Below are 27917 nucleotides of genomic sequence, written 5' to 3' on the forward strand. Positions count from 1 at the left end.
CAATTTCTAAATTGTGAAAAAAAGACTAAAAACAACCTCACTTCTTGGTTCTTACCATGCAATGTCCAATTTTAACTGGTCAGAGTTTCAGACCCTTGAACAAATTTGGTCCAAATCCAATATACAAATACAAGTATTTGTCTCCATATTTGTAGGCACCCAGTACAACCAACAACCCCTCAAAAACCCGAATCTCATAAGCTAAAGTTACACTGTGCAGGTCAATCATCAGATCAGGCAAGTGAGGAGCATGAAGAACCAGAACATCGAAAAGCAGCCAATAAAGGCTTAAATGAACACGTGGCAAGAAAGGACACGTGTCATGATTCTACTGTTAGAGTGAGTTAGTTTTGGTTAGACTGTTAATACCCAGTTAATATTTATTATTTATATCTGGTTAGACTGGTTGTAAGTTGTAACCATTATTCAGAAATTAACGAAATCATTTTTCTTCCAAACACTCATTTTCCCGCTCTCACTTTCTTTCTCATTTCTCTGTGAAATCTCAAATCTCTATACCAGCAGACATGAAACCTTCGTTGCTTTGCGTCTTTCTTTTTCTTCTTGTCTCCCACCCTTGCCTCTCTTGGCCTTCACAAGCCACCTCTGAACTCTTTGAAGCTTGGTGCAAGCAGTATGGCAAGTCGTACTCTTCAGAACAAGAAAAGCAGTACAGGGTCAGTGTGTTTGAGGACAATCTTGCCTTTGTTACCCAACACAACGACATGGGAAATTCTTCTTATACCCTTTCTCTCAATGCCTTTGCTGATCTCACTCACAACGAGTTCAAGGCCTCTCGCTTGGGTTTCTATCCTAACTATCTCAGTCTTGTGCGTAAAGTATCAGATCAAAAACCCAGTGTAGCTCGTGATATTCCTTCTTCAATAGATTGGAGGGAGAAAGGGGCAGTGACCCATGTTAAAGATCAAGGGAATTGTGGTATGTTGATCTTTCTTCTGAATATGTACATATTTTCATTTCTTGTTGTATAATTTATTAAGATTAAAATTTGTCTTTTGGTTAATTATTAGCTTTAATTATTTTGACTATAATGGGAATTTTTTCGGGGGCATCATCAATAGCTTTAGTTTGCTTTTCTTGTTTCTTGGTGATTTAAGTTTGCCTGAATCTTGGTTTGTTAATGATCTGGGGTTTGTATTGAGCTTTACCCTCTTTACAGTTTTTGCTGTAGCACTGGCTTATCCCCAAATAAATGAGAAATTAAGGCAAATTAGTGAGCCATGAATTAATGATTAATTTCCTTCTTCAACCTTTTGTGGCTTGGCTAATTGCATCAAGTCACTTTAGGTTTCTTTACTATAAGAGTACATATTATGGAAATTGGAATGAACTCTGCACTAAAAAAAAAACAAGAAAATGGGAAAGAATCTTGTAACCTTGAAGGCAAGAGGCCTACCACTACCAGTCATCTTCTTTTAATTTGTATTAGGTGTATCTGCATTCTTAACGCAGTGCATGAATTGCCTCTATGGGAGGTGGTAATGGCACTTAGCAATCCCCCACTGGAAATTTTTTTTCCCCTGCTTCTTTTTGGTTTTGATTTCTTAATGTTCATCTTATGGTTTGCTCTCTTTGTCATCTGCTACATTCTTGGTGCTTTCATCAGTTGGTTCAATTAGCTAATATGCAAAACATTAGACTATGATAAAATGTACCATTATCTGATAAGTATCTTCTTGAGTCATTGCAAGCATTTCTAGGAATATTTAAGCTATTATGTCACTCCCCTAGTGATATAATAAGTCTTGTTGTGTTGTATAGGTTCTTGTTGGGCCTTCTCGGCTATTGGTGCCATCGAAGGCATCAACAAGATTGTCAATGGATCACTTATCAGCCTCTCAGAACAGGAGTTGGTTGATTGCAGCAGAGATAAAATAAATAAGGGCTGTAATGGTGGACTGATGGAGAATGCATTTCAATTTGTCATAGATAACCATGGGATTGACACTGAGGAGGATTATCCTTATTATGGTTGGTCCTTCTTTTCCAGCTGCGATGATGAAAAGGTATTTACTTCTTTCTCTTTCTCCCTTTGCTCATTCCAATCCTTGGAGAAGAGATGTTTTAATGGTCCTAACCTTCAATAACTTTGCATGATGTCATCAATTTTCTAGGCCACCAAATGTGGGTCTTGACTATTTTGTAAACGTTTCTATATCGGTTTCCTTTCTCTTTCATACTGTGTTACTTCATTAGTGTAGTTAATATAGCATTTAGAGTGTCATGCTCTGTTTTCTTATACTTTTAATTTTCATTGACCTTTTAGTTAAAGAAGCATGTTGTGACCATCGATGGTTACATTTATGTGCCTGAAGATGAGGAGGAACAACTACTACTAGCTGTGGCACGTCAACCTGTGAGTGTAGGTCTATGTGGCAGTGACAGAGCATTTCAGTTGTACTCAAGGGTTTGTCTCAATTGTCTTGCCTCAATGGCTTTAGATTCACCGTTAATAATCACATTGTACTAACTCTAATAATTTTATTTGTGTAACAGGGGATTTTCAATGGCCCATGTTCGACCTATATAAGTCATGGCATGTTGATCGTAGGTTATGGTTCAGAAGATGGAGTGGACTATTGGATTCTAAAGAATTCATGGGGAAGACAATGGGGAGATAATGGCTACATGTACATGCTACGTGACCATGGCAACCCCCAAGGGCTCTGTGGCGTCAACAGGATGGCTTCGTATCCAACGAAGACGGGGCCAAACCCTCCTCTTCCGCCAGTTCCCACTCCATGCGATATCTTTACATGGTGTGCGGAAGGGGAAACCTGCTGTTGCGCAATGAGCTTTCTCGGAATATGCTTTTCATGGACATGCTGTGAGTTTGAGTTAGAGTCCACCGTCTGTGGTAACGATCACTGTTGTCCCCGTGATGATCCCATTTGTGATACCGAAAGGAACCTCTGCCTCAAGGTTTGTATCAATCCCTTGTTTCTTTTTGTTAAACTTAAGCTTGATTTTATTGATCTTGTCTGGTATGGAGTCACATTGATGTGTATTGAAAACTACCACTCCCACTGCGTGTTAGTTCACTCCACCACATATCAAATAAATAGATTCTTCTATTATTGAACTCAATTTAGTCCATAAGGTTTTTCCCTAATAATTCTTTTTTTTTGGTTGCTAGGATAATGTGGAGTGGCCACAAGCTAGTGGGAATTTAACAAGGAAATCGCTTGAGAGCAGAGGCATTTTTGACAAGTCAAGCCAGTGGGGCTCCTGTATTGAGGGAGGGTTGGATTGAATGAAGTTCTTCCACTGGTAGCTATGGTGAGTCTGAGATGTATTTTTGTCAGAGGATAAGATTGAATATACTGTGTATAAACTAGAAACAAAAGTCCTGCTGCAGTTGCTCGCATCAAAATCGATTCATACTAATTTTTTCAACGATCAAGTCATGTAATATATCTTCTCAACCAATATATGAACAAAAATCAAGAGCACCTACGGTTAGTAGGAGATGAACACACACACATTAAATCCAATATAAGGTTTAAAAAGTATGTGCAAATTGAATCCAGTTTGTATGCAAACATGAGTGTTCATATCAACTGGCCAGGCCAACATCTAATTAATTAGGAATATATCTAATCTCTAGAAATTAAAAAAGAGCAAAATTCAAAATTTTACAGGGGTTGCTAGCTTTACTTCTTTTTATGTAGAATGATCATTTGATTGTAGTGTAAATTGGGCAATTTGGTAAATTATTGATACCTCCTCCCTCAAGAGTCCAAGAGGCTCTGCTCTCCCCGCACCGCAATCACTCACAATTCAGTGAATTTCATGAAGACGGAAAGACGTCTTTGACCGCCGACGCGGCCGTCAAGTAATTGAGCGTGTTCCTCAACGTCTCCTTCTCTCTCTTCAACCTCGCCGCCGTGTCCTCCAATTCCAGCAGAGCCTGCTGCTCACGTGGCGCTCCTTCAAAAGTGCTCCCGACGAAGAACGAAAACGGCGTCGGAAATAGGTTCCTCCGCAGGTCCTGCACCTCCTTCTCCGGCTTCCCGCCGAGCCGGTTCGATAACCGAATCACGTCCTTCATGTACGACTCGACCTCGTTGGCCAATGCCTCCAGGTCCTCCTCGCCGTCGCCGGACGGCCGGTCCTCCAGCCACTTCACCTCCGCCACCAGGTAGGGTTTGGTGCGGACGAGGTCGGTCACTCGGAACCGCTCCTGGCCTTTGCAGATGAGGAAGAATCGGTCGTCGACGAGACGCTCGTGCTTGACGACCTCGCCGACGCAGCCGACGTCCGCCGTGCCGGAAACGGCGTCGCTGTAGATGACTCCGAAGCGGAGATCGGTCTGGAGGAGAGAGTGCATCATCATGCGGTAGCGGAACTCGAAGATCTGCAAAGGCAAGATTGCTCCGGGGAAGAGGACCAGAGGTAAGGGGAAAAGCGGGAGCTCGACGACGTCGTCTGATTTCGGCTGGTTGGTGTGGTGCCTCTCGGAGAAGGAGGAGGCGGAGCATCTGAGAGAGCCCGGTCTTTGGCGGCGGCGGTGATGGCGGAGCCGCGGAGAGAGGAAATTAGGGTTTGGGTTTAAGATGGGATTGGGATTGGGATTGAAGGTGGGTTTATGGGCTAGAGAGGAAGACGATGTGGAGGGAATGAGCTGGGGAAGAGCCATTTTCGGAGGTGTTTGGAAGCAGAGAGAGCAAGTAGCTAGCTAGACTACAGTGCCATTACTAATGAGTGTGTTTGTGTTGAGCGAGTCTGAGTGACAGTGTGAGTGAGTGTGTTGTGTGTGCGCTCCCTCTCTAGTCTTCTAAACGTTTTATCTGATTTTTGGTCGCTCAAAAATATGGAAAATCTGGTGGTTTGTAGGAGGCGAGGGAGATGTGGATAATATGGAGAGAGAATGAAGGCAGTCTCTTAATCAGCTGGGTTTGGGTTTTACTTGTCTTACAAATGGGAATGTTTGGATGATGTGGTTTTAGATTTCCCACGTGGGAGTTGGCTTGGCCCTGCCCTGGTGGTGTTTATTGTTTGGGGTATCATTTCCATCCAAACGCAAAAAATCTTCACCCCCAATTTGATTTGTCCTCAGGTGCATCCGAAAATTTCGATATCGTTATCTTCCAACTCTCGTTTTTAATCTTTTTTACATATATGTTGATACACAAATTTGGATAGGTGGGAGATTTAACAAACACACAATGAACACGTGATGTATAGTAGTTCACAACATGAAAACTCTAGAGAAAATAAGAAATAGGTCTAAAAATAAGAGAGAGAGGAGATGAAGAGAGATATGAGAGCCTCATTTCTATGTGGGGGGGCTGTTCAGACCACCCAAACCTGCTAAATTGACCACCCCATTCAAATTTTATCCCTTTTTGCCCATTTTGCCCCTGCATAAAAAAAAACCCACCCCTCCAATTTCGGCCGGCCACCTCTCCCCGCCGCCGGCGCAACCCACCCCACCCCCTCCCCATGGCCGGCGCGACCCCCCCTCCCCTGGCCCGATCTCCTCTCTCTCTTCCCTCTCTCTGCCATCTTCTCTCTCTCCCCTCTGTCTGCCTCCCTCCCTCACTGGACCACCATGGGTGGCCGGCGCAACCCCACAGACCTCTAGATCGGGGGTGGGGGATGGGTGCGACGGGGGCTGGGGCTGGGGGGTGCGACGGGGGCTGGGCTTGGGGTGAGGGGGTGCGGGCGGGCTGGGGAGGGGTGCGACGGGGGCTGGGCTTGGGGTGAGGGGGTGCGGGCGGGCTGGGGATGGGTGCGACGGCGGCGGGGCTTGGGGTGAGGGGGTGCGGGCGGGCTGGGTAGGGGTGGGCTGGCTGGGGGCGGGCTGGGGAGGGGAGAGGATGGGTGGGGGAGTGGTGGCTGGGTGGGGGAGGAGGAGAGGAGGGGAGATGCGGTGGGGAGGGGTGGGGGTCGCGCCGGCGGTGGAGAGGGGGTGGGGTTGCGCCGGCGGCGGAGAGGGGTGGTTGGCCAAAATCTGGAAAATGGGCATGCAGGGGCAAAATGGGCAAAAATGGGCAAAATTTTAGGGGGGTGGTCAACTCAGCACAATAGGGTGGTCTGAATAGCCCCCCCCCTTTCTATGTGGGTAAAGGTCATTATTTATAGAGGATAGTGAACCATTCTCTTACAATTGCTGAGTGTGAGATTTTTACATAAGTAAGGCCCAACTAAGACTCAATACAACATAGAAGCCCAATACAACATAAAAGCTCAATACAACATAGAGGCCCAAATACACTCTTGTAGATCCCAAGTCCCAACCTTGCAGTCGGTGGGTGTTCGCTCCCTATTAGAATTAATTATGCTCGGTGCACATATATATATTAACAATATAAAATATATTTCTAAAAAATTGAACAGATAAAACAACGTCACAAAAAAGATAGTGTTTTTTTTTAAATTACAATGTGAGAAAATCAAATTTTAGACATATCATAATTCTAATTCATTATCACAATCATCCGTATAAACTACGGACGGGAGCAGCCTTCGAGCTTACCTGTTATTGACACACCCGGTTAAGGCTACTCACCCGGCCACCTTTGTGATGGATCTATAATGTAGCGTTCTTTCCTTCGCAAACACCATGTCGTTTCCGATGTAATTGCCGTTTTGGCAACGGGCTCAAAGCAATCATGTTGTATAGGTTGGAAGATGAATGGTCCCCACACTATGAGGTCCAGTCCATTTAGAAAGCTCGATGAAACTTTACATTAATGGACATTTAGCTCGTACTAGTATCTTCTCTCTCCCTGAAAAAGAAAAGTCCATTATCCTTTTATTGCTCCCTTAGAACATCTTCGACAGACTCTAACAAATTCACTCTTCTTGTAATTTATATGTGGCAATTTGAAAAATAAAATTTGTTACTTTAATTTTTTGTTCAAAGACTCTTCTAACTTTAATTATTTATATTTTTCTATGCACTAATGATTTTTTCGAAATTAAATTATTCAAACAAAAGAAAAGAAAGTTTAATTTATTCAACTTAAAATTTATTATTATAGGAGAGAGAATGTAAATTTTATAAGAATTATAAAGAAAAATTAATGTCATTAATATTTAAAAAGAGGAGAGAGGGTCCTAGATTTTAAAAGAGAGAAATTGAGTTTTAAGTTAAAGATTCATTTTGAAGAGTTTCTTTGAGCCCAAAATAATGTTCTCTCTTCAAAAAATGAAGAATTCTTTATTTGAAAAGTCTATTGGAAATTCTCTTAGAAGTCATTTCGGTTAATAAATTATAAAATCAACGTAGAAATAAATGAAAAATGAAAGCCCATTATCCTCTTATGAATTAGTGGTATTTGTTTCTACACTAATAGAATTATCACAAGTTTGAATTTCCATTCTCTAAATAAAAATATATACAAATATAATATCATTTGTAGTTATCAATTTGGAGTTGATATAAATTTACACTCAGAGTTAAAGTTAAAATAAGGATGACACAGGGAATAAAAACACAATAGGAAAATGATATTTGTCCCAGCTTGTTTTCATAACACTCATATGCAAGACTTTATAAATGAAATAAAAAAACTACAAAATGAAAAAAATAAGCTAGGTCAAATGAATTAATATCAGGTCAAAAGAAAAACAAATATTAAACCACAATAATTAGGGCATTAAGCATTTTTTCCGTATTAACATTTTTATTTCAATTTATTTGAGCTTGAAATAGTTCAGCATTGTATAAGGATCGAATTTGGACTAGATTCCCTAATATAAAAAGAAGGCACGTAACACGTGACCAATTCGTATACTACTACATAGCGCGTGGTTAAGATATGTTTGGGCTTGAATTCAATCTGTTTTGAGGCGGTGAGCTCCATCTACACCGCGGGAATATGTCCATTTGGGCCTCTTTCCAATTTGAAATGGACCTGTTCTCTGACATAATCAGTTAACGTCACTGACATATGGGTATGCGTCACCTAATATGAACGCCGCGTTTAACCCCACCTAATGGCATTTCCGCAATAAACATTGAAAAGTTGACCTCTTGGTTAAGGCCCGCCGTGGCCTTTATATATGTTGAGGTTGAGCGCATCACATTCATCGCAAAAAAATAAAAAAATCCAAGCGCTGAAGCCAAATTTGCGTGAGAATCTCAAACAGTCAAACCTCTGATAGAAAGAAAAGAAGCAAGAAAAAAGATAATGGCGGAAGAGGGCCAAGTGATCGCCGTTCACACTACTCAGGCGTGGGATGAGCATCTCAAGAAGGGAAACGAAAACAAGAAACTGGTATTTCAAATCTTCAATCACTGTTCTTTTTTTTTTTTTTTTTTTTTTTTTTTTGAGGTTTTAGCCTTGTGGGGGATGCTCTAAAGGAGTAAAGGGTTTAGTGGTTGGCTTATTGAGAAAAATTGAATGGCTTTTCATCCTCAGTTCTGTGACATAATACCTTTATATGTTTGTATTCAGCTTCTATGGAGGTTTTCTTATTCAATATATTGGATTTGGGGATGTAAATTTAGGTCAAATTTTTGGGATTAACAACAAGAATTGGGTGTTTTGCAACTTGCAATGTCTAAATAGAAAGAATTTTGTCTTACTCTGCATTATAATCTGTATTATTGTATAAGGCTTAAAAACCTAGGCGTACATTGCATAACCCATTGAAAATACATTAATATTATTGTTATGTGGTGTGTATTTTAATAGCTGGTGGTGGATTTCACGGCTACATGGTGTGGACCGTGCCGTCTTATTGCCCCAATCTTGGCGGAGTTGGCTAGGAAGACCCCCGAGGTCACATTCCTAAAGGTGGACGTGGATGAGCTGAAGTCTGTTGCTGAGGACTGGGCTGTGGAGGCAATGCCCACCTTCATGTTCCTCAAGGAAGGCAAAATTGTTGACAAGGTTGTGGGTGCCAAGAAAGACGAGTTACAGCTCAAAGTAACCAAGCATGCTGCAACTGCTGCTGCTGCTGCTGCTGCTACTGATACTGCTACTGCTACTGCCGCTGCTACTGCTTCTGCTTAACTTGTATGTGATTGGAGAATATGATTATGAACCTCCTCCTGCTGTTTATTGGTTGTTTAAATGTTTCTTTTAGGCCTTGGCCAAAAAAAAAAATGTTTCTTTTAGGCATCTGAATCACTAGGTTGAATGTGTATGTACATCGGTACTTATTGTACCCCCTTATGTTGCCTGATTTTAAGTATGTATGGATGATTTTATTACAATGTTGAGATGGGATGCTTTATATCATACAAATTGGGATGCAGCTTTCATCACAATAAGAAATCTTTTTGGCCTGGCTTGGTGCCTAGGACTTAATTGAATATGTTAAATAACTAGATTTCATGTGTATTCAAGGGTAAGCTTGTAACTTAAGAGAAGATGGACTAACATAAAGGGTTGATATCTAAAACTTATCCCCCTCAATCCCCACAAAAATAGTGGGATTAGTGAAGATAAGTTTTAAATATTAACTCCTTACGAGTCATGATTAATCCATCTTCCATCTTATTCTTTTTGGTTAGAAGACATTATTTGTCTTTTTCCTTTAATACACATTGAATTTAGTTACCATATCCGATCCAATTCTAGGCACAAAGGAGTCTTTTGAGTATTACTCAATTTCTGGTGGACATGTGTCATTCATATGTGGATAAAAAGACCAGGGAATAAGAGACGAAATCGGAGCCATCTAATCAAACCTCGAGGCAAAAGCACTTGCCTATACTTTAACAAACCACTATACACAAGCATATTGTCAATCCAAACACTCTAATTCTGATACAGATTGACCAATAACATTGAAGAATCTTCATCTTCGAGTATACACCCTTTATTTGTACGGATTCTTTGCTTCGTGGCTTGCATCATGTGCAGACAGGACAATGTTTTCTAGGCTGGGAAGCTTTTCACCTCCTCTTACAATATCTTCTATCTCCCCGAATTGGGTTAAGTGGTTGTAATTGTTGTTGAACAAACAGCTTCAACTGATAGCCGCTTCAGTACATTCGGACATGGATCTGTCCCGAAGATGCTGTTGGATACAGCAACCGAGCAACTCTCATGGCCGATACAATTCTGTGGAACATATTAAGAGATAATATTAAGAAAACTGCAAGTAAAACAAAAGAAAAGACTGTAGTTGGGGAAATACCTTCTCTACGATGGCATGAGAGTTTGTGGCATGACATGTTCCCTGCTGGAAAGTCCCACAAGTTCCGGTAGGAGTTCCAAAACTTGCAAACTGAATGCTTGAGATAGACTGCCCCGGTTCACACTGCAGATGAACCTGGGACTGGTGAAGTAATTTAGATTGGTCATGGCTGTTGGTATCAAAATTTTCGGCGTTTGGGTGGTGCTCGTGTAAGTCAGCACAGACAGTTTTCACTGATCTCTTCACCAGGGATATCCTTATTGGATCCCCACCCAGTTCCTCAAAAACTACCAACAAATTTCCTGTTGGCTTTAACCAGGACCGAGGAACATGGTACCTGCAAAGGAAACCCAAAAAATGTTTGAGACCCATGGAACATTTCATCTTTGTCTTGATGCAATTAAAGGGTCCAGATTTTAGAAGTTTAGTGGTTTATATGGTGATACCATCGTTGAGTTGGTAGGCCACAGCCATGTTGGCATTTTGTTGGCCGGAATGTCCCGGCATAACTACATATATTGCAGTCACCGTTGGCATAAGCCATCCAGTATCTTCCTATGCTCTGCCCATTGATCCACACTTGACCCTTTCCCATGCTCCGCATGTCCAAAGCCAGTGGTTCATTTCCTTCAGGTTCATTAAAATAAGCCTGCACATTCCAAGATAACATTTAATTGAGCTTCTAAAGCCTAAAGCCTGTCTAAATTTTATCACCAATAGCTAATAAGTTGTTCCTCCTCTGTCTTGATAATTGATATCCTTACCTTGTACCATTTCAAAGTCTGCTTGGTTCGGGTAGCTAGTGACCCTCGGATCCAGTCAACGGATGAAGCTCCATTTGAAGAGACCAAATTCATTGCTTCTCCATTAAGGCCAACCTGTTTGGAAAGATTTCTCTATGAGATTTTACATCTGTGGGAAAAAAGAAAAAGAGAGAGAGAGAGAGAGAGAGAGTAATAAGTGGCCAAAATATAGAGAGGATGGGGGTTGGCTCACCTTGTAGAACCACTTCTGAAATGTTAAGTCTTTCTTTCCTTGGCCAAGACCATTCAGCAAAACTGGACCTAGGATTCCTGTTTTCCATGTCTCATAATGCAACCCAACATTCTTCATCAAAACAAAAAGGGTTATCACTTGTCAGTAAATGAATTAAGTAATGGGATTCATCATTTAGTGTATGTGTTCAATTTGACAGTTGGGTGCACACTGGTTCAACTTATGCTTATTGCTCGCCATCTTAATATTGGACTGAAAGTTCACATGCGGCATTTAGAATCAATGAGCCATGGGCAGGGCACTAACCGGTAATCCAACAGCTATGCTGAGTAGTGCAATTCTGTTTGTTCCAGCACGGAGGTTGACTGGTCCAGTAAATGTGAATTGCCTCTGCTCCCTTGTTCCAAACGCTGACCCTGTAATAATGTTTTTTATTCCAGTCAAGAAAGATGGAAAAATTGAAGCCTCAATCAAATAGAAGAATAAAATGCTCCCATTCTGTGGGAGAATAAATTTTTTACAGCATACCTGAAAACTGTCCATTGATGAAGACATGGACAGCATGGCCTGCTGACTGCAGAGTAAGAGTAGGCTTATTTCCTCCACGGAGATCCGATGAACTGATGTAAACACTGAATAACATGCAAACCAAAGAAGTCAAAGTATGGCCAATAGACGTATTTGGGAAGAAAAAAATTACAGTACAACTGATTAAGAAATGATTATTCAAATTAATTTACTTGATCAATCAGATAGCAGTATAACTGATTAAGAAATGCTGCTCACTTGGTCATGTACCACAGATAGTCACTAGCATCTCTAGTGACATTTATCTGCTCTAGAAGTCCAACAGCTGTTATACTTGACCTCTCATGTAGAGAAGTAACATCTTCATCATAAGTCTCCCATGAAAACAACCGACTATTGGTTGGGATCATCTGCATCTCTGTAGTTTGAACTCCCACCTTGAATGACAGGACACTTGTATCAGTAACTTGAGAGAGAGAGAGAGAGAGAGAGGTTCAGAAGAATATGCAACTGATCATCTTCGCTTACCTTTGCAGTGTTAAATACTGCATTCCTGCAATCAGGAAGGATGCTAATGGACCACGGAGGCAAATCATAGTGCCTGTTATTAAAAGTCACCCTTGCAGCTGAAGTTGAATGGAAGTTTGAGAGAAAAGCTGCACAACTTCTTGGTCCTGAATTGAATACATAAGCCTGGAAAACAAAAAACAAAAAAAACCATGGTATGTTATGCTTTTTCTGTAAGGTTAATAGAAGGAATTGTCCCACTATTATACATATTGGAGAAGCCAAACCTGCTGATAGGTTCCTAATGAAGTAACAGTAGGATCTGAAGAAACTAAAGCATGTTCACATAGCTTAATAGCCTTATGAAGATCCTTCAGATGACCATATTTAGATTGTCTGATCAAACCTGAAAAGAGTTAAGTGGTTAGTTCCAACTTCCAACTAAGAGCTTAAGTTATAAACCAAAATGCCATGTGTGCCAAGAAATTCTTGAGGAATCATGCATCATTTGTGGACCGTTTAGAATTTGTTTTAAAAATTCAAAGACTTAAGTTTTTACCATATTCATCAATTGGAGCATCATAGTCATAACTGGTAGTAATGAATGGGCCTCCAGCAGTGCGTCCAAAGTTGGTTCCTCCATGATACTGTCATAAACCATAAGCAGTGAAACTCAAAATTTGAGCTGGCACATTTTAGTCTTTAAAACTTGTACTGATTTAACAAGAAACCCAACCATGTAGTAATTAATATATGAGCCACCCTTCTGTATGAAGCGAGCAACTGCAAAGGCCAAATCTTGAACAGGTCGGTGGTGAATTGTGCCTCCAAACTCTGTAAACCTAATCATTTTTGTTGGGTTGACAGATATTAGATCAGTAAATTTGCTTACACTCAGTCAACTTCAGAGCTAGTTATTAATGGTAAAGATGACACTTACCAGCCGCTCCAAGCCTCCGTCCACAGGGTAGGCTTGTAAGGTTTGTTGGGAGTGAAGCCATCGCAGTAGAAACCATTACATGCATTTATCTGTTACCAAGAGATATATATATATATATATATATATATATAAGTACACAAAACCCAGAGATTCAAATGCTAAGAGGAAATGGGGGAATCAAGAAATTTGGTATTTAAAAACTGAAAAGAACAAGATAGCTCACCATAGGGTCTGGGGCATCATCTTCCTTACACATCACCCATGGGACTCCTGTATCCAATCCAACAGCCATTTTGGCAGCCCAATTTATGTAGGCATGACCAACAGCTCCAAGTGCTTTGCTCTCTGGCCCATACTCATTCTCAATCTGCATAATACAAAATTTAAAGTAGAAATTAAAAAAATTGCCTGACCCATCTTTTATTGTCTGGGAAATTATCACCATTTTAGATAAAAGGTGCTCAAAATTCAGCGAAAAATAAAATCAGAGAACTCAAATATATTTCAAGGCCATGCATCAAGAATCAGTACCTGAGAAAGGATTATGGGACCACCTTGTGATGCAAATAGCCTTTCATTTTTCATCATCTGGACAATTTTCTGGGTGAACCCTTGCATTGCCATCTTCAGAAAAAAAAAAAAATACACCCAGAACATGAAGTTTTTAAGTTCAAATCCACATTAGCTCTACAATCTACAGATGTTTTCAGTAGAAATTTTTAGGAAGAACGCAGATGTAGGGCAAGAAATACCTTAAATGGCCCATTATCTGTTCTGAAGCTGATACCAGGGACATATTTCAGCCAAACAGGAAATCCTCTGTAGAGTAAAAATTAAGCACTCAAGTTAAGTTGTTAAATATGGAACTAATAAAAAAATCAGATTGAAGCATTTACTCCGCACTGTAGTAAAACATAATGTATACATGAAGCTTTCAAAATAAAAAATAAAAAATAAAAAAGACAGCAAGGCACCCAAAATTCCACTCTGCACAAACATAAGGTCCAATGCGCAGATGAAGATAGAGCCCTGCCTTCTGAACCGTCTTTATGAATTGTACTAGATCGTACCTCCCCTCAAAATTATACTAAAAAATCAAAATAGAAAAGAATAAAAGTTGAGACACAAAAAAAAGGTAAAAGTTCAAAATTGAAACTTAGTAGAAGTGTACTGCACAGTGGAGATCCAGAATAGTACATTGCCAGGAGAAGGTTCATGGCCATTCCAGAAAACGTAGGTATCAATGACATCCAAACCTCCATCTTTGGCCTTCTGTATTAGACCTTCCCACATCTACACCAAAACCCATTTCATGATCTCAGAAAAATCACCAAGAAATGTCACAAAAAACACGTAAGGACCAGACACATTAGCAGAGAAACAGAGTGAAAGACAGTGAAAGAGAGTGAAATACTTCAGGGGTACTTCTGGGATAGTGAATTGAGCCAGAGATGAGTATTCTTCTCTGGCCATTGATGATAATGGCCTTCTTGTCGTAGCTGACACTGCTGCAATGGATCAGCTCAGAACCCACAAACAAGGTCACCAAGAACAAAGTTAGGAGCTTGGAAACCGAGTGAATTTCCATGTCCCTTTGACTAAGTGGAGGGAAATTTGAAAACAAAGCTTTAGATTGTTGGAAATGTGTGGAAATGCAAAGTGAGAGAAAAGCTCTGAGCTTTCTGATCTACAACTCTGCTGCACTGACAGGCTGACTGCAACCACTGGGCTTTGGTTTGGGTTGCTGCTTAAAATATATAAGTATTAATTATGTAAATATGATAATGTCAGCACAGAAGAGAAAGATCGAGTTTAAACAAGTGCATAAAAATAAATAGTAATAAAGATTGAAAATGTTATTATTAATTATTTGTTCGGAACGAAAAAAGATAAATTAGTTTTGGCTTTTGGACTGTCAGAATATTGATAGTCAAACAAAATCTAAGATTAATTGATTAATTAAATTGTATTAATGTCAGATTAATTGTAATTTTTAATTGAGTAAACATGGATTATTCTTCAAATATCAGTACAGTAATTGGGATGGAGTAGGTTCATGAATCATGATCACATGCCTAGAGACCATGATGAAATCACAAGCTTTTAAAAGCATGTAAAACAAGTACCTCTCTTGCTTTCCATATGCCCCTAATGCATATGTATGTATTTGATCTAAAATGAACCCCATTATTCGATTGTACTCATTGTTTGTCTGCTTGTGCCATCCCAACCATATATAATGCATGGGCGTATGCATAGCAAAGGCTTGTCTGATATCTATGTCCGATGGGTTACTAGCCCATGTGATATGTCTTTAAGCTAGAAAATTTAATTAATTACAATTCCAAACCTATTCTTTTCTTCTTTTGTTTTCAAAACCTTTCTTTTCATTATCATAAAAACCTTAGGCCCTCAACCAAACTATTTATGTTATTAAAACCCAACTGTGGTGGACTGATTGGATGGTGATGACCAACCCTCCTAGGCTCCTAGCCCACACAATTGCATATATGCACCGTCACCTTTCAGATATTAATATTTAGTTAAAATCTTCTTCACCAACTAATTTCCTCTCTCTGTCTCCCACAAATATTCAAATGGTAGAAAGTAGGTTTGATAAGAAATCAGAAAACTAAGGGCTTGTATGGTACCAAATTTGAATAGGATACCAAACTGCCCTAAGACAACCGGCCATTGCTGTTGTGAACTCTTTGAAACTGGTTTACTCCATGTGGAGAAAATTGTCAAATGCTTCTGTGTAATAAAACCCCAAACCATTATTTCTAAGCCTTTTTTTAGACAAGCAGAGTTTCTTCATTTTCACTCTTATTATTTTTATTCATTTAACATGAGAAGGGTGTACCCTTATGTTGAAGGCACCATGGTCCGCGTTTTTTGTGCAAATGGTCCCAAATGAAATCACTTAAGCCTGGCATGTGCTAATTAATGTTTCTTAATTTTACTTGAATTCCAAGCATGAAATCATAGAGGGAAGTGGGAAGAAAACAGTGTTGACTGATGTGTACATGTTTTTCAATTAGAAAACCTTTATTTATGCACAACAATTATGGAAATGACGTCTTTGGCAATGTTTAGTTAACTTATGTCATTATATAATCTTTTAATTAAGTGCAAGTATGAATATATTAAGGAGTAAAAAAGTTTGATTAATTAATCATTTCAAGCCCTTATGAATAAGAAAGATATATATCAATATTTGATACGTACCCTTCAAATCAAACCAATCATCATCACCATTTCATAAAAAAAGGCATGCAGCACTTTGAAATGAATGATATACTATGAAATATCTATCTACACTAAAGAATTAAAAAGGAAGAAAAATAATGATTTATCATAAAAAAAGAAGAAGAAAAAATGACAGAGGGTGGACCAGGGTTTAAACTTTGAAGACACAAATGGGAAAAGTTGCAATCAATTATCCTTATAAGAAACTAGAGAGAGAGGAGGGTGGGTGAATGGGTGATGGGTCCAATTAATTTAAATTCTTTAATATTTTGTATTTTTATTATATGAGGCAATTATGAGTTAGTAGCGCGTAACGGGCCACTATTGATGGGCGTTTGTTTCTTGCGTATAGTTTATCTATGAATTTCGTCCCGCTGGCCACTAACTAGATCTCCGTTCCGTTTACGTCGGTGTGGTGGAAACTGGAAAGCATATATTCAGCTGTCCCAGATTTTGTTTTCTGTTCTAGCCTCTAATCGCACTTTCAGGGACACTCTTCTTTCTACACCTCTCTCTTTTTTCTCTTCTTTTTTTTTTTTTTTAATTTATTAGAGAAAATTACAAGGTTCAGTCTCACATCAGTAGGTTACTGTGTTGTCCCATCATAGACTTTTTAATGGGTGCGTTTTACTTTTGTGTTGGGGCGTGAAGCCCGAATTGGATATGGCCAGAAGTAAACCCCGAACAGAAAGTGGACTCAAATTATGTTTCTGTTGAATTCTAGAAGGCCCAGATTAGGAAAAGCCTCTTAAAGCATTTAAATGAATTATAACCCAGTTGGGCCTGACTATTTTTGTTTTTTTGTTTTTTTATGGAGTATGTTAGCAACTTATAATATGTGCAGAATTTTAATTATAGAGGTTAATTTGAATAGAATTAGTAACATAATGTTATAGTTATGTAGAAAAATTTCTTCCTGACGTGAGCACTGAGCACGATGATGATGCTAGCTAACGATTACAAAAATGATCGATGCTGGGGCTGGGACCCTAGCACCCTGTGGGATGCAAGGTGGATGGAGCATTTTCCACAAGAATTTAGTCTGTGGAGGATCTTGGTAATAGATTACTAAGATTAGGTTCTGTGTAGCTTGCTTTTCCGGTCAATATTGGAGCTTGGAATCATCTTCATATATATCCACAACTACACGTACCTACATAGTTTAAATTTAAATGAAAATTTCCTCTATATAAACCCTACCATGGCATTCATCCTTAATTGCAAGTAGAACAAGTACAACCCTTTCCCTCCACATAGCTAGCTAGTGCTAGTCTCTTGTTCCATCACAATGGTAACTAATTTATAGCTAATCTCTATTTTCTTAGATTCATTTGTAATTTAAGTTAGTTGCATTAATTGTTTATGTTGATTAATTTCAATCTTAATTTGGTATTGCACAATACATGTGATGAGTAAATATTCATGGCAATGCATATATACAGAGCTGTGAAGGGCATGAAAAGAGCCATATCTCAGTGGGGCCATGGGGAGGGCAGTGTGGCGCACGGTGGGACGACGGAGTTTACTGCAGCGTGAGGCAAGTAGTAATCAGTCATGGCAATGCAATTCATTCCATCCAGACTGAGTACGACACAACGGGCTGCTCACTGTGGTCAGAGAAGCATGGCGGTCCTGGTGGTGCTAGAATAGATAAGGTACTTTTCAAGAGGATTCCCTTTTGACTTGAAGAAAAAGGAATTGCATTGGTCATCGAGGCTATCCATTTGACCATTAATTTGACCATTCGATTATCATCATGATTATTTCAGTATTTATTCTTGTCAAAAACATTGGATTGCATTCAACGTTGGGCTCACATGCGATTCTTTTTATTCTTGTCAAAAAGGGATCTTTCTTATAAGTTTTTCCGTCAAAAAATGATCCCTCTTAAGAACAAATTGAACAAATTAATTAATGTTGGGCATGCACACGTATATGTAGATCAAGCTTGATCATGGGGATGATGAATACCTGATATCAATCAGCGGGTACTATGGCAGCATTGTAGAATGCGGTCCATTGATTGTCCGGTCCCTCCTGCTTGAGAGCAACAAGAGATATTATGGGCCGTTTGGTGTTCAACATGGAACTCAATTCACATTCCCAATGACTGGGGGCAAGATTGTGGGCTTCCATGGCCGAAGCGGTTATAACTACCTGGAGTCAATTGGAGTGTATCTCAAGCCTCTAGTCCAAAGAACTTGGGCCCAAAACTCATGCATCAGCAATGCTACTGTTAATGGTACTCTTAATGGTGTTGGTGGGAACGAAGGCTATGACATGGTGGTAGCCGTTGAAAAAAAGTCGGACAATGGACTTGCATCCAATCGAGGAGGTGCCTATAATGCTACTCATGAATATGAAAGGAAGGAGAAGGTACAATGAATTACTTAATTAGCTAGTTTACTGATTTTAATTTAATTGGCTAGCTACTAGCTAGGTATATATATATAATTATATATATTATGATACATTATGTCCAGGTTTATATGAGTGAGGAAGCAGCTGCTGCCAAATTAGGATCCTCATACATGGGGCATGGTGGTAATTACAACGAGGACTATATGAAGATTGTGCCAAACCATGCTTTTAGAGAAAGTGCAGATCAAACTAATAACAAGGTGTCTATGAGCGCTCGAGGAGTGAATTATAATTCAAACATGAGACAGGCTATCAAGGGAAGAGATCAGGATTATGGGTTTCATGAGTATGACCGATCAGCTGGTTACCACGAAGTTGAAACAAATTTTAAGGACAAGGTCAGATTACTACCATCCCAGCTGATTAGCAGTACTAATTAATGTTATTGTTGGAGTTAAGTTTAAATTTCCAATTAATTAACATTAAACATTTGAATATTGTTGGCAGCAGGTGTATGCAAGTGGCCAATTGAATGCTATTGCAAAAGGATCAGCCACCACATATGTGAGACCTGCAGCTGTGTCATATGGGCCTTGGGGTGGTACCAGTAGCAATGGAATGCTGTTTGATGATGGAGTGAACACAGGTATTCGAGAAATTCATTTGTCGCGATCTGGTGTTGTTGTTTCCATGAGAGTTTGCTATGACAAGAATGGCCAAGCCTTCTGGGGAAACAAGAATGGTGGAAGTGGAGGACTTAAACTGGACAAGGTCATTCCTTTACCTAGTTAACTAATTATCTTTCAGAAAAACCAATTAATTAATTGGTGATGAATATTAATTATTTGATTGTAACAGATAACTTTGGATTACCCACAAGAATATGTGACACATATAAATGGATACTATGGTTCAATGATCTTAAGGGGACCAACTGTCATCAAATCCCTCACATTTCACACCAACAAGAAGAAGTATGGTCCCTTTGGAAACGAGCAAGGAATCCCCTTCTCCTCTCCTTCCTCAAATAATAGCATGATTGTTGGTTTTCATGGGAAGAAGGGGTGGTTTGTCGAAAGCATCGGAGTCCATGTCCTAGAAGGAAATAAAGTACCATCAGTGCCTCGCCCTCCTAATAATGATCACTCATTCAACATGAACAGTACTACTACTGATATGAAATACTGTGATCAGGTACTTGCTCAATGCTTATGATGGATGTTATGATTATATATATATATATATATATACCAGAAAATCAAATTAATTTGCATACTATTTCATATATATGTAGCAGGTAATTAGTTCTGGGATGGGGAGAGGACCAAGCAATCCATGTAATCCAGGATTACTTGTCCCAGCTGCTGCTGCAGGTCCATATGGACAGGGGACTTGGGGTGGAGATGGTGGGAAGCCCTGGGATGATGGAGCAATCTTCACCGGGGTCAGGAAGATTGTCTTGGCAAAAGGAGAAGCCATTTACTCACTTCAGATAGAGTACGACCGCAATGGCCAATCTGTATGGTCTGCTAAACATGGAGGGAGCAATGAGGGCACTTGCCATGTGGTACGTACCCAGTACTAATCAATTACTCGTCTTTGAGACATTTTACCAAACAGTTTTTGCTGAGAAAAAAATATAACACTACTTATTAATTGCAATATGTGTACTCACCACTATATTTTTGTTTATTTAACAAAAAAAAAAAAAATGAAAAACAGATCCAATTTGACTACCCACATGAGGTTGTGACTTGCATCAGTGGGTACTATTGTCCTGTTGCTGGAGATGAATGCAAGAGTGTGATAAAGTCTCTGACATTCTATACCAATAGGGGAAGGTATGGGCCATATGGTGAAGAAGCAGGAACCTATTTCACGTCCAGAAAGAGTAGTAGTAGTGCTGACCAAGGCAGAATAATCGGGTTTCATGGAAGGAGTGGTTGCTATTTGTATGCCATTGGAGTCCACATGCAATTCAACAATGTGAATCGAATGATCGAGTGGAACAATTAAGGACCCATCATCAACATGCACAACATGCTTCACAAGACCTGTGCCATGCTCTTCATCTAAACCATCTTTAGCAGGCTAGCTATAGCCTACATAATTGTGATTAGTAAGAAAGTAATTAAAATAAACAAAAAGTAGAGCCAAGTGTGTGGTGTGAAGCATTGGAATGTAATATCATATCAAAGAGTTCTCCAAAGTTATAATAAAATTAATTGTTATATTATACAAGAATCTCTTATCAGGATATGGCAATTATTTTATTTTCTTTATTTATCTTTTCTGGTTTGAAAGATTAACAGAAACCAGCATACAAGCAAACCAGAGCAAAAGCTAAGAGAGAGCAACATCTGTGGACAAAACAAAATTTGAGGTGTGTTTAGTAAACCCATGGACAAAAATTGACGTGAATTGTGATGGGTACAAATTATGGGATGGAAAAACAAGATTCTTAATTGGTATCTTGTACAGCTAGCAAACTAGTACAATTACCAGAAAGAAGAACATTCCTGCTTAAAGTTCTGAAGTATTAAACAATGATTGGGCACTGGCCATGCATGTACCGATGTACGTGTCTATAAGTCTATGAATATTAGAGATTTGCCATTACGTACGTGTATGGGTCTAATTGATTGTGACGTATGTGCCATGCACAAAATCTCTATATATTCGAGAATTCGAATAAAGGACTGCGTAGTTTCTGTGTCTCCCAATTTGAAATCGTTTTTATTGGAATATTGCTCCATACGAAAATGAACATATATATATATATTACTATTTATAGCACTCAGGAAAAATTCCAGTTCGTCAGAAATGCTATCTAGCTAGCCAAAGATAACACTCTTCTCTGTCCTGCAGGACATACAGGATTTGAATAAATTGATTCGTTTACTTTGAACCCTTTCCCTCCATAGTGGAAAACAGAATTAGCTTCTTCCACACAGTTCCAACCTACCTATGTATTTATGATTATCTTAGTCCATGCACCTGAGCACCCTCTGTGTTCGTATAAATTCCTCTGTCACCCTTCTCTTAGTGCAACATTTAATTTCATTCACACCCTCAAATTACTCTGCTCACCTTCACCATCTGGTCCATCTCCTTAATTTGATCACTATTCCAAAATGGTAACTATAATTTTTTTTTTTTGTTTCATTAAGTTTCGATATATAGGCTAATCCCTTTTTCTATGTGCCACAGAGTTTTGATGAATCAGAGAATAAACCCATATCAGTTGGGCCATGGGGAGGACAAAACGGGTTCATTTGGAATGATGGAGTTTACTCAACGGTGAGGCAGTTGGTGATAGCTCATGGAGCTGGCATTGACTGCATTCAGATTGAATATGATGAGAAAGGGAATTCATTTTGGTCACAGAAGCATGGTGGAAATGGAGGCTGGAAAACAGACAAGGTTAGCTAGTCCCAAACCCTCTGTATTTCAATTACCACCATGCCATTACATGACAAGAAAGTTAACTAGTCACATAATCTTGTACAAATTAATTGTGTCTTACTGCAGGTCAAGCTTAATTATCCAGAAGAGTTTTTGACTTCAATTCATGGACATTATGGCAAGATAAGTGAATGGGGGACACTCTCAGTTCGATCACTTACTTTCACGAGCAACAAAAGAGTTTATGGACCGTTTGGAATGGAACAAGGAACCTATTTCTCACTCCCAGCAGTGACTGGGAGTAAGATTGTTGGATTTCATGGCATGTCTGGATGGTATCTTGATTCAATAGGAGCTTACCTAAAGACTCTTGAGAAAGAAAACCACCCCTTGAAACCTTTGGTTCATACTCAGTACAATTATAATATTACTGGTGGCACTGACAACCTTGCTGGCTACTCGGTCATCCAAAACTGTGATGTGTTCTTTGCTATAAGACCCAAGGATGACTACAATACCAATAACCCTGCAGTACCCAACAAGCTCTCAAGTACTAATAGCCCTGCGGTACCCAACAAGCTCTCAAGGCAGTTTTCCAATTCCGGAGAATTAAGTGATGTAGGAACCAAACACAAGGTGAGAAAATTTGTGTTTATAAATCACTTTCTGTTTTTTGTTCTTCAATTTTAGTTGTGGTATATGATGTATTCTTTTCTTGTAACATCAAATGCTTTATTTCAGACGCCTAGTATTGAGGCAGTTCCTTCAAAAGTTGAAGGGGTGGTAACATATGGTCCCTGGGGAGGTACGGGTGGCTTTGCATTTGATGATGGAGCATATTCAGGTATTATCCAAATCAAGTTATCGCGAAATTATGTGGGAGTTGTATATATGAAGGTTCTGTATGATCGCAATAGTGATGCTGTATGGGGAGGCAGACATGGCGGCACTGGAGGATATAAAAGTGACAAGGTGAATTAGTTAACAAAGTACAATTTGCATAACATATTATGCTGTACTTTTTATTTCAATACTACATCAACTTCATTTGCATTGTTCTGCTTTGTGCATTTCTGCAGATACTGTTTGATTATCCGCAAGAAGTCTTGACGCATATAACAGGAACGTTCGGGCCTGTAATGATGATGGGGCCTAATGTGATTAAGTCACTCACTTTCCACACCACGAAAAAGAAGCACGGGCCATATGGAGAAGAACAAGGAACCCCTTTCAGCACCAAGCTCAAGGAAGGCAAAATTGTTGGAATTCATGGGAGGAAGGGTTTGTTCTTAGATGCTCTTGGGGTGCATGCCATAGAAGGGAAGGTAGAGATGACTCAGAAGACTGAGACACCACCCCTGATCGCTAATTCTCCTAATAATTGCACAGAAATCATCCCAATTCCCAAAAAGGAGCCTGCAGGCGCCATTACTGAGATAGTTCATCCCCACTGGTCTAATAAACTAGTACACACAAACAGAGGACCAGTTGAAGAGGTAAGTTTAGTCTGATTCCATTTTTGCATTTATATATATGCTGCATATGTACAAGTAATTCTCTTTTTGCTCAGGTTGCTTGTGGGGTGATAAAAGAACCAGCCCCATGTGGACCAGGACCTTGGGGTGGAGATGAAGGGAGACCTTGGGATGATGGAGTATTTAATGGAATTAGGCAGATTCATTTGACAAGAGCAGCTGAAGGCATTTGCTCAATGCAGATTGAGTATGATCGAAGTGGTCAATTCATTTGGTCCGTTAAGCATGGAGGGAATGGAGGAACTGCCCCACATCGAGTAATGCTTGATAAACATTGATCCATCTTGATCAATTTTCTGCAAAAGTTACTATATATGTATCTACAATTAATTTTGGGATGCATTTATTTTGCAGATAAAGTTGGAGTATCCTCATGAAGTACTCACTTGTATATCTGGGTACTATGGATGCATTAACAAGGATGAGCAACCCAAAATCATAAAGTCTCTAACGTTTTACACAAGTAGAGGCAAGTATGGTCCATTTGGAGAAGAAGTTGGAACATATTTCACTTCAACCACCACTGAAGGCAAGGTGGTGGGCTTCCATGGCAGGAGCAGCTTGTATTTGGATGCCATTGGAGTTCATATGCAGCATTGGCTCGGAAGTACTCAGAAAACCACCAAGTCCTCTCTCTTCAAGAAGTTTTGATCGGTGCATGCATGTCTTAGAAGGTTTTCACAGAGCAGGAAAAATAAATAAGTTTTTGACTTGTCTTAACACTTGCTTGATTAAAGAAGGAAGCCAAACCTGTGTTTTGAATAAAAAGTTTGTACAATTTCTATTCTAGTTCTTTTCCCAGAATAATTCCAGTACTCTTTATAGTTTTGTTGCTTACTTAATTGATGCCCAGAATTCTCAAATTTATATAAATTTTGATTTTGTGTATTACTAGTCTACTACGTCGTGTTATACCCTGGCAGTCAATTGTTTGACCAATGTGCTTTCACACTCGTACGTGGCTAGATATTACTGGCCAACTCTCTTCCTCAATCCCTTGCAATGTTCGGTCCAAAAAAAAAAAACACAATCCATTGCATTGTGGGAAGTGGACGGACACAACTCTGCATTCTTCCAATCTTTGCTTCACCTCACCCTCCAGCCATGAACTGAAAAGAACACACATAAAAAAGGCAATCTTTGTAGTTTCAACTTTCAACAATGGAGAATTTTACTATCCCATGCAAATCAAACCCTCCCATAACTATAATACCATCTAAACTGGGCAACCCATCCGAATTCTCACTAAAACCCACCAAACCCACAATCTCTCTCTCCAGGAAAACCCGCCCAAAAGACACAGACAGCCATTTGAACTACCTCTGCAAGAATGGCAAGTTCAGCGAGGCCATCACGGTTCTTGACTCCATTGCCCAAAGTGGGTCCAAGGTAACACCCACTACTTATATGAATTTACTTCAATCTTGTATTGATATCAATTCTATTCAACTGGGTCGGAAGCTCCATGAGCGTATTAATTTAGTTGAGGAAATAAACCCATTTGTTGAGACTAAGTTGGTGAGTATGTATGCAAAATGTGGGTTTTTGGATGATGCACGTAAGGTGTTTCATGGAATGCGTGAGAGGAATTTGTACACTTGGTCGGCCATGATTGGTGCGTGTCTTAGAGACCAAAGGTGGAAGGAGGTAGTAGAGCTTTTTTTCTTGATGGTGAGAGATGGGGTTTTGCCTGATTACTTTCTGTTCCCTAAGATATTGCAGGCTTGTGGGAATTGTAACAATTTCGAGACCACGAAATTGATACATTCCATGGTGGTCCGGTGTAGTTTGACTAAATCTATTCATGTAAATAATTCGATATTAGTGGTGTATGCAAAGTGTGGAAAGTTGAAGTGGGCAAGGAGGTTGTTTGACAACATGGATGAGAGGGATGGGGTGAGTTGGAATGCAATTATATCTGGTTATTGCCAGAAGGGTGAGAATGAAGAAGCTCGTAGACTGTTTGATGCAATGAGCAAAGAAGGGGTTGAACCAGGTTTGGTAACTTGGAATATATTGATTGCTAGTTATAACCAATTAGGGCATTGTGATGCTGCGATGGAACTGATGTGGAAGATGGAGAGCTTTGGGATAACTCCTGATGTATATACTTGGACTTCTATGATTTCAGGGTTTGCTCAAAACAACAGGAGGAATCATGCATTGGATTTGCTGAAGAAGATGCTTTTGGCAGGGGTAAAACCAAATGGGATTACAATTACTAGTGCTATCTCAGCATGTACAGCTTTAAAATCACTGAAAAAAGGGTTGGAAATATATTCTCTTGCTGTAAAGATGGGTTTCATTGATAACGTACTGGTTGGAAATTCACTCATTGACATGTTTTCAAAGTGTCGGGAACTGGAAGCTGCTCATCAGGTCTTCAATATGATCTCAGAGAAAGATGTCTACACTTGGAACTCAATGATAGGAGGATATTGCCAAGCTAGGTACTGTGGTAAGGCCTATGAACTGTTCATGAAGATGCAGGAATCAGATGTGCATCCTAATGCTGTGACATGGAATCAGATGATCACTGGATACATGCAGAATGGAGATGAGGATGAAGCAATGGATCTCTTCCAAAGGATGGAAAATGATGGGAAAGTTAAGCGGAGTACGGCATCATGGAACTCTCTTGTCGCTGGTTACGTGCAACTTGGGGAAAAAAACAAGGCACTTGGGGTATTCAGGCAGATGCAAGCCTTCTGTGTTATTCCTAACTCAGTTACTATGTTGAGTGTCCTACCTGCTTGTGTGAATTTAGTTGCCATGAAAAAAGTGAAAGAGATCCATGGTAGCGTATTGCGTAGAAATTTGGAGTCTGAAGTCCCTGTTACAAATTCCCTTATAGACACCTATGCCAAATCAGGAAACATAGCGTATTTAAGAATCATCTTTGATAGAATGCCATCCACAGATATCATCACCTGGAACTCAGCAATTTCTGGATATGTCTTACATGGTCGTCCAGATGTTGCACTTGATCTTTTTGATCAGATGAAGAAGTTGGGGCTTAAACCAAATAGAGGTACCTTTGCAAGTATTATATATGCATACAGTCTAGCTGGAATGGTAGAGGAGGGGACACAAGCTTTCTCTAGCATGACTGAAGACTATCAAATTATACCAGGTCTAGAACATTATTCAGCTATGGTGGATCTATATGGCCGTTCTGGTAGGCTTCAAGAAGCAATGGGGTTCATTGTTGATATGCCCATAGAACCAGACTCCTCTGTTTGGGCTGCCTTATTTACAGCATGTAGGATTCATGGGAACCTTGCCTTGGCAATTCGTGCAGGGGAGCATTTAGTTGACTTGGAACCGGGGAATATTCTGATTCAACAGTTAATGTCACAGGCATATGCTTTATCTGGGAAGTCTGAGGAAACTTCAAAATTGAGAAGGTTTGGAAAAGGGAATGTAAGAAAGAAATCTCTTGGTCAGTGCTGGATTGAAGCCAAGAACACAGTGCATACATTTATTGCAGGTGATAGGTTGAAATTAGGCTCAAGCTCTCTATATTTGTGGATACAAAATATAGCAGAACAAGCAAAAAGACCTGATTTTCGTAATGGGCTTTGTGTTGAGGAAGAAGAGGAGGAAACTGGCTGGGTTCACAGTGAAAAACTTGCATTTGCTTTTGCCCTCATTGGCTCCCCTTGTGTACCCCAAACCATTAGGATAGTGAAAAATCTGAGAATGTGTAGAGATTGCCATAGCACAGCGAAATATATATCCATGGCTTTTGGGTGTGATATATATTTGAGTGACTCAAAGGCATTACACCATTTTAGTAATGGGAGTTGTTCTTGTGGGGACTATTGGTAGAGTTGTAGAGGAAAAGCATTAAATGGGGAGGTTATAAGCTGAGTTTCGCTTTCACCTGAAACGTGGCTTTGTTGAAGGGAACAGGGCATCAACCAAAGTAGAGATTCCTTATACAGACTTGATATCCAATCCCAAAAGCTTTGTTATTTGGCAAGCGGTTCTTCATTATCCAGCTTGGTAATTCAGCGCAGTCATCTGATTATATTAAGTACATCATCTTAGATTGATAGATTCTGAAGCAGACGCTCAGCCCTTCCAGAAGCAATGTCAGGACAAGTGAAAATCACGCTTAAGTTGAAGATTATTACACTAATACTGCTTGGAAAAACCGGTTTAAGGCCCCTAACTGTATTTATATGATTTGCAAATTTTGCATCATTGATTTTGTAAAGAAAATATTATAATTGTGATATAAGCTAAGTGGATATATCTTCTTTATGATT

The 27917-nt window shown here is 39.6% G+C and overlaps 5 protein-coding genes across 8 annotated transcripts; 4 read left to right on the forward strand and 1 right to left on the reverse strand.

Annotated features, from left to right (window-relative positions):
- The first annotated feature begins 235 nt into the window (after positions 1 to 235).
- Positions 236 to 3389, forward strand: LOC147278170 (cysteine proteinase COT44-like). 3 transcript variants are annotated; one of them, XM_086249697.1, is made up of 6 exons: positions 236 to 339; positions 523 to 939; positions 1783 to 2027; positions 2288 to 2428; positions 2518 to 2943; positions 3158 to 3389. In XM_086249697.1, the coding sequence occupies exons 2-6, from the start codon at positions 528 to 530 to the stop codon at positions 3272 to 3274; spliced, it is 1341 nt and encodes a 446-aa protein (XP_086105823.1). In that variant the 5' UTR covers positions 236 to 339; positions 523 to 527; the 3' UTR covers positions 3275 to 3389. The 3 variants fall into 3 exon arrangements, with proteins under 3 accessions (XP_086105823.1, XP_086105820.1, XP_086105822.1); XM_086249694.1 differs by having other exon boundaries at positions 2518 to 3389; XM_086249696.1 differs by having other exon boundaries at positions 297 to 339; positions 526 to 939; positions 2518 to 3389.
- Positions 3390 to 8068: 4679 nt separating this feature from the next.
- LOC147278171 (thioredoxin H-type 2-like) lies at positions 8069 to 9199 on the forward strand. 2 transcript variants are annotated; one of them, XR_015123214.1, is made up of 3 exons: positions 8069 to 8249; positions 8670 to 9063; positions 9096 to 9199. XR_015123214.1 is itself a non-coding variant. In XM_086249464.1 (2 exons), the coding sequence occupies exons 1-2, from the start codon at positions 8163 to 8165 to the stop codon at positions 8988 to 8990; spliced, it is 408 nt and encodes a 135-aa protein (XP_086105590.1). In that variant the 5' UTR covers positions 8069 to 8162; the 3' UTR covers positions 8991 to 9199. The 2 variants fall into 2 exon arrangements, 1 of the variants encoding a protein (XP_086105590.1); XM_086249464.1 differs by having other exon boundaries at positions 8670 to 9199.
- Positions 9200 to 9580: 381 nt separating this feature from the next.
- Positions 9581 to 14645, reverse strand: LOC147278172 (beta-galactosidase 3-like). The gene is made up of 18 exons (XM_086249463.1): positions 14508 to 14645; positions 14291 to 14386; positions 13846 to 13912; positions 13625 to 13717; positions 13317 to 13460; positions 13094 to 13182; positions 12890 to 12995; positions 12713 to 12800; positions 12441 to 12559; positions 12175 to 12339; positions 11905 to 12083; positions 11647 to 11750; positions 11425 to 11534; positions 11119 to 11229; positions 10887 to 11000; positions 10569 to 10771; positions 10123 to 10459; positions 9581 to 10046 (listed from the first exon to the last, which is right to left on the reverse strand). Exons 2-18 carry the CDS (start codon positions 14353 to 14355, stop codon positions 9918 to 9920), a joined length of 2223 nt encoding a protein of 740 aa, XP_086105589.1. The 5' UTR covers positions 14356 to 14386; positions 14508 to 14645; the 3' UTR covers positions 9581 to 9917.
- A 3749-nt stretch (positions 14646 to 18394) lies between these two features.
- On the forward strand, positions 18395 to 24473 carry LOC147278173 (myrosinase-binding protein 2-like). Its single transcript, XM_086250129.1, has 12 exons — positions 18395 to 18718; positions 18826 to 19101; positions 19214 to 19474; positions 19562 to 19897; positions 19998 to 20270; positions 20426 to 20716; positions 21914 to 22126; positions 22235 to 22744; positions 22850 to 23080; positions 23188 to 23604; positions 23679 to 23900; positions 23998 to 24473. Exons 1-12 carry the CDS (start codon positions 18449 to 18451, stop codon positions 24292 to 24294), a joined length of 3597 nt encoding a protein of 1198 aa, XP_086106255.1. The 5' UTR covers positions 18395 to 18448; the 3' UTR covers positions 24295 to 24473.
- A 200-nt stretch (positions 24474 to 24673) lies between these two features.
- Positions 24674 to 27911, forward strand: LOC147278174 (Pentatricopeptide repeat (PPR-like) superfamily protein). Its single transcript, XM_086250814.1, has one exon. The coding sequence runs from the start codon at positions 24805 to 24807 to the stop codon at positions 27472 to 27474; it is 2670 nt and encodes an 889-aa protein (XP_086106940.1). The 5' UTR covers positions 24674 to 24804; the 3' UTR covers positions 27475 to 27911.
- Positions 27912 to 27917: the final 6 nt, after the last annotated feature.

The sequence above is a fragment of the Dryas octopetala genome, chromosome 7 (assembly GCF_963921425.1).
Source record: "Dryas octopetala chromosome 7, drDryOcto1.1, whole genome shotgun sequence".
Lineage (NCBI taxonomy): Eukaryota > Viridiplantae > Streptophyta > Magnoliopsida > Rosales > Rosaceae > Dryas > Dryas octopetala.

What these genes read in the sequence shown, in the direction of transcription:
- LOC147278173 (XM_086250129.1), top strand. Translation starts at nt 18,449, where the DNA reads ATGACTGGGGGCAAGATTGTGGGCTTCCATGGCCGAAGCGGTTATAAC. An exon ending in GAGGACTTAAACTGGACAAG is followed by an intron (nt 19,475 to 19,561) that starts GTCATTCCTTTA and finishes TGATTGTAACAG; the next exon opens with ATAACTTTGGATTACCCACA. An exon ending in ATATGAAATACTGTGATCAG is followed by an intron (nt 19,898 to 19,997) that starts GTACTTGCTCAA and finishes ATATATATGTAG; the next exon opens with CAGGTAATTAGTTCTGGGAT.
- LOC147278170 (XM_086249694.1), top strand. Translation starts at nt 528, where the DNA reads ATGAAACCTTCGTTGCTTTGCGTCTTTCTTTTTCTTCTTGTCTCCCAC. An exon ending in TAAAGATCAAGGGAATTGTG is followed by an intron (nt 940 to 1,782) that starts GTATGTTGATCT and finishes TGTGTTGTATAG; the next exon opens with GTTCTTGTTGGGCCTTCTCG. An exon ending in CCAGCTGCGATGATGAAAAG is followed by an intron (nt 2,028 to 2,287) that starts GTATTTACTTCT and finishes TTGACCTTTTAG; the next exon opens with TTAAAGAAGCATGTTGTGAC.
- LOC147278174 (XM_086250814.1), top strand. Translation starts at nt 24,805, where the DNA reads ATGGAGAATTTTACTATCCCATGCAAATCAAACCCTCCCATAACTATA.
- LOC147278171 (XM_086249464.1), top strand. Translation starts at nt 8,163, where the DNA reads ATGGCGGAAGAGGGCCAAGTGATCGCCGTTCACACTACTCAGGCGTGG. An exon ending in GAAACGAAAACAAGAAACTG is followed by an intron (nt 8,250 to 8,669) that starts GTATTTCAAATC and finishes GTATTTTAATAG; the next exon opens with CTGGTGGTGGATTTCACGGC.
- LOC147278172 (XM_086249463.1), bottom strand. Translation starts at nt 14,355, where the DNA reads ATGGAGGTTTGGATGTCATTGATACCTACGTTTTCTGGAATGGCCATG. An exon ending in ATGATGCCCCAGACCCTATG is followed by an intron (nt 13,183 to 13,316) that starts GTGAGCTATCTT and finishes TCTTGGTAACAG; the next exon opens with ATAAATGCATGTAATGGTTT. An exon ending in AGACTTTGAAATGGTACAAG is followed by an intron (nt 10,772 to 10,886) that starts GTAAGGATATCA and finishes TGGAATGTGCAG; the next exon opens with GCTTATTTTAATGAACCTGA.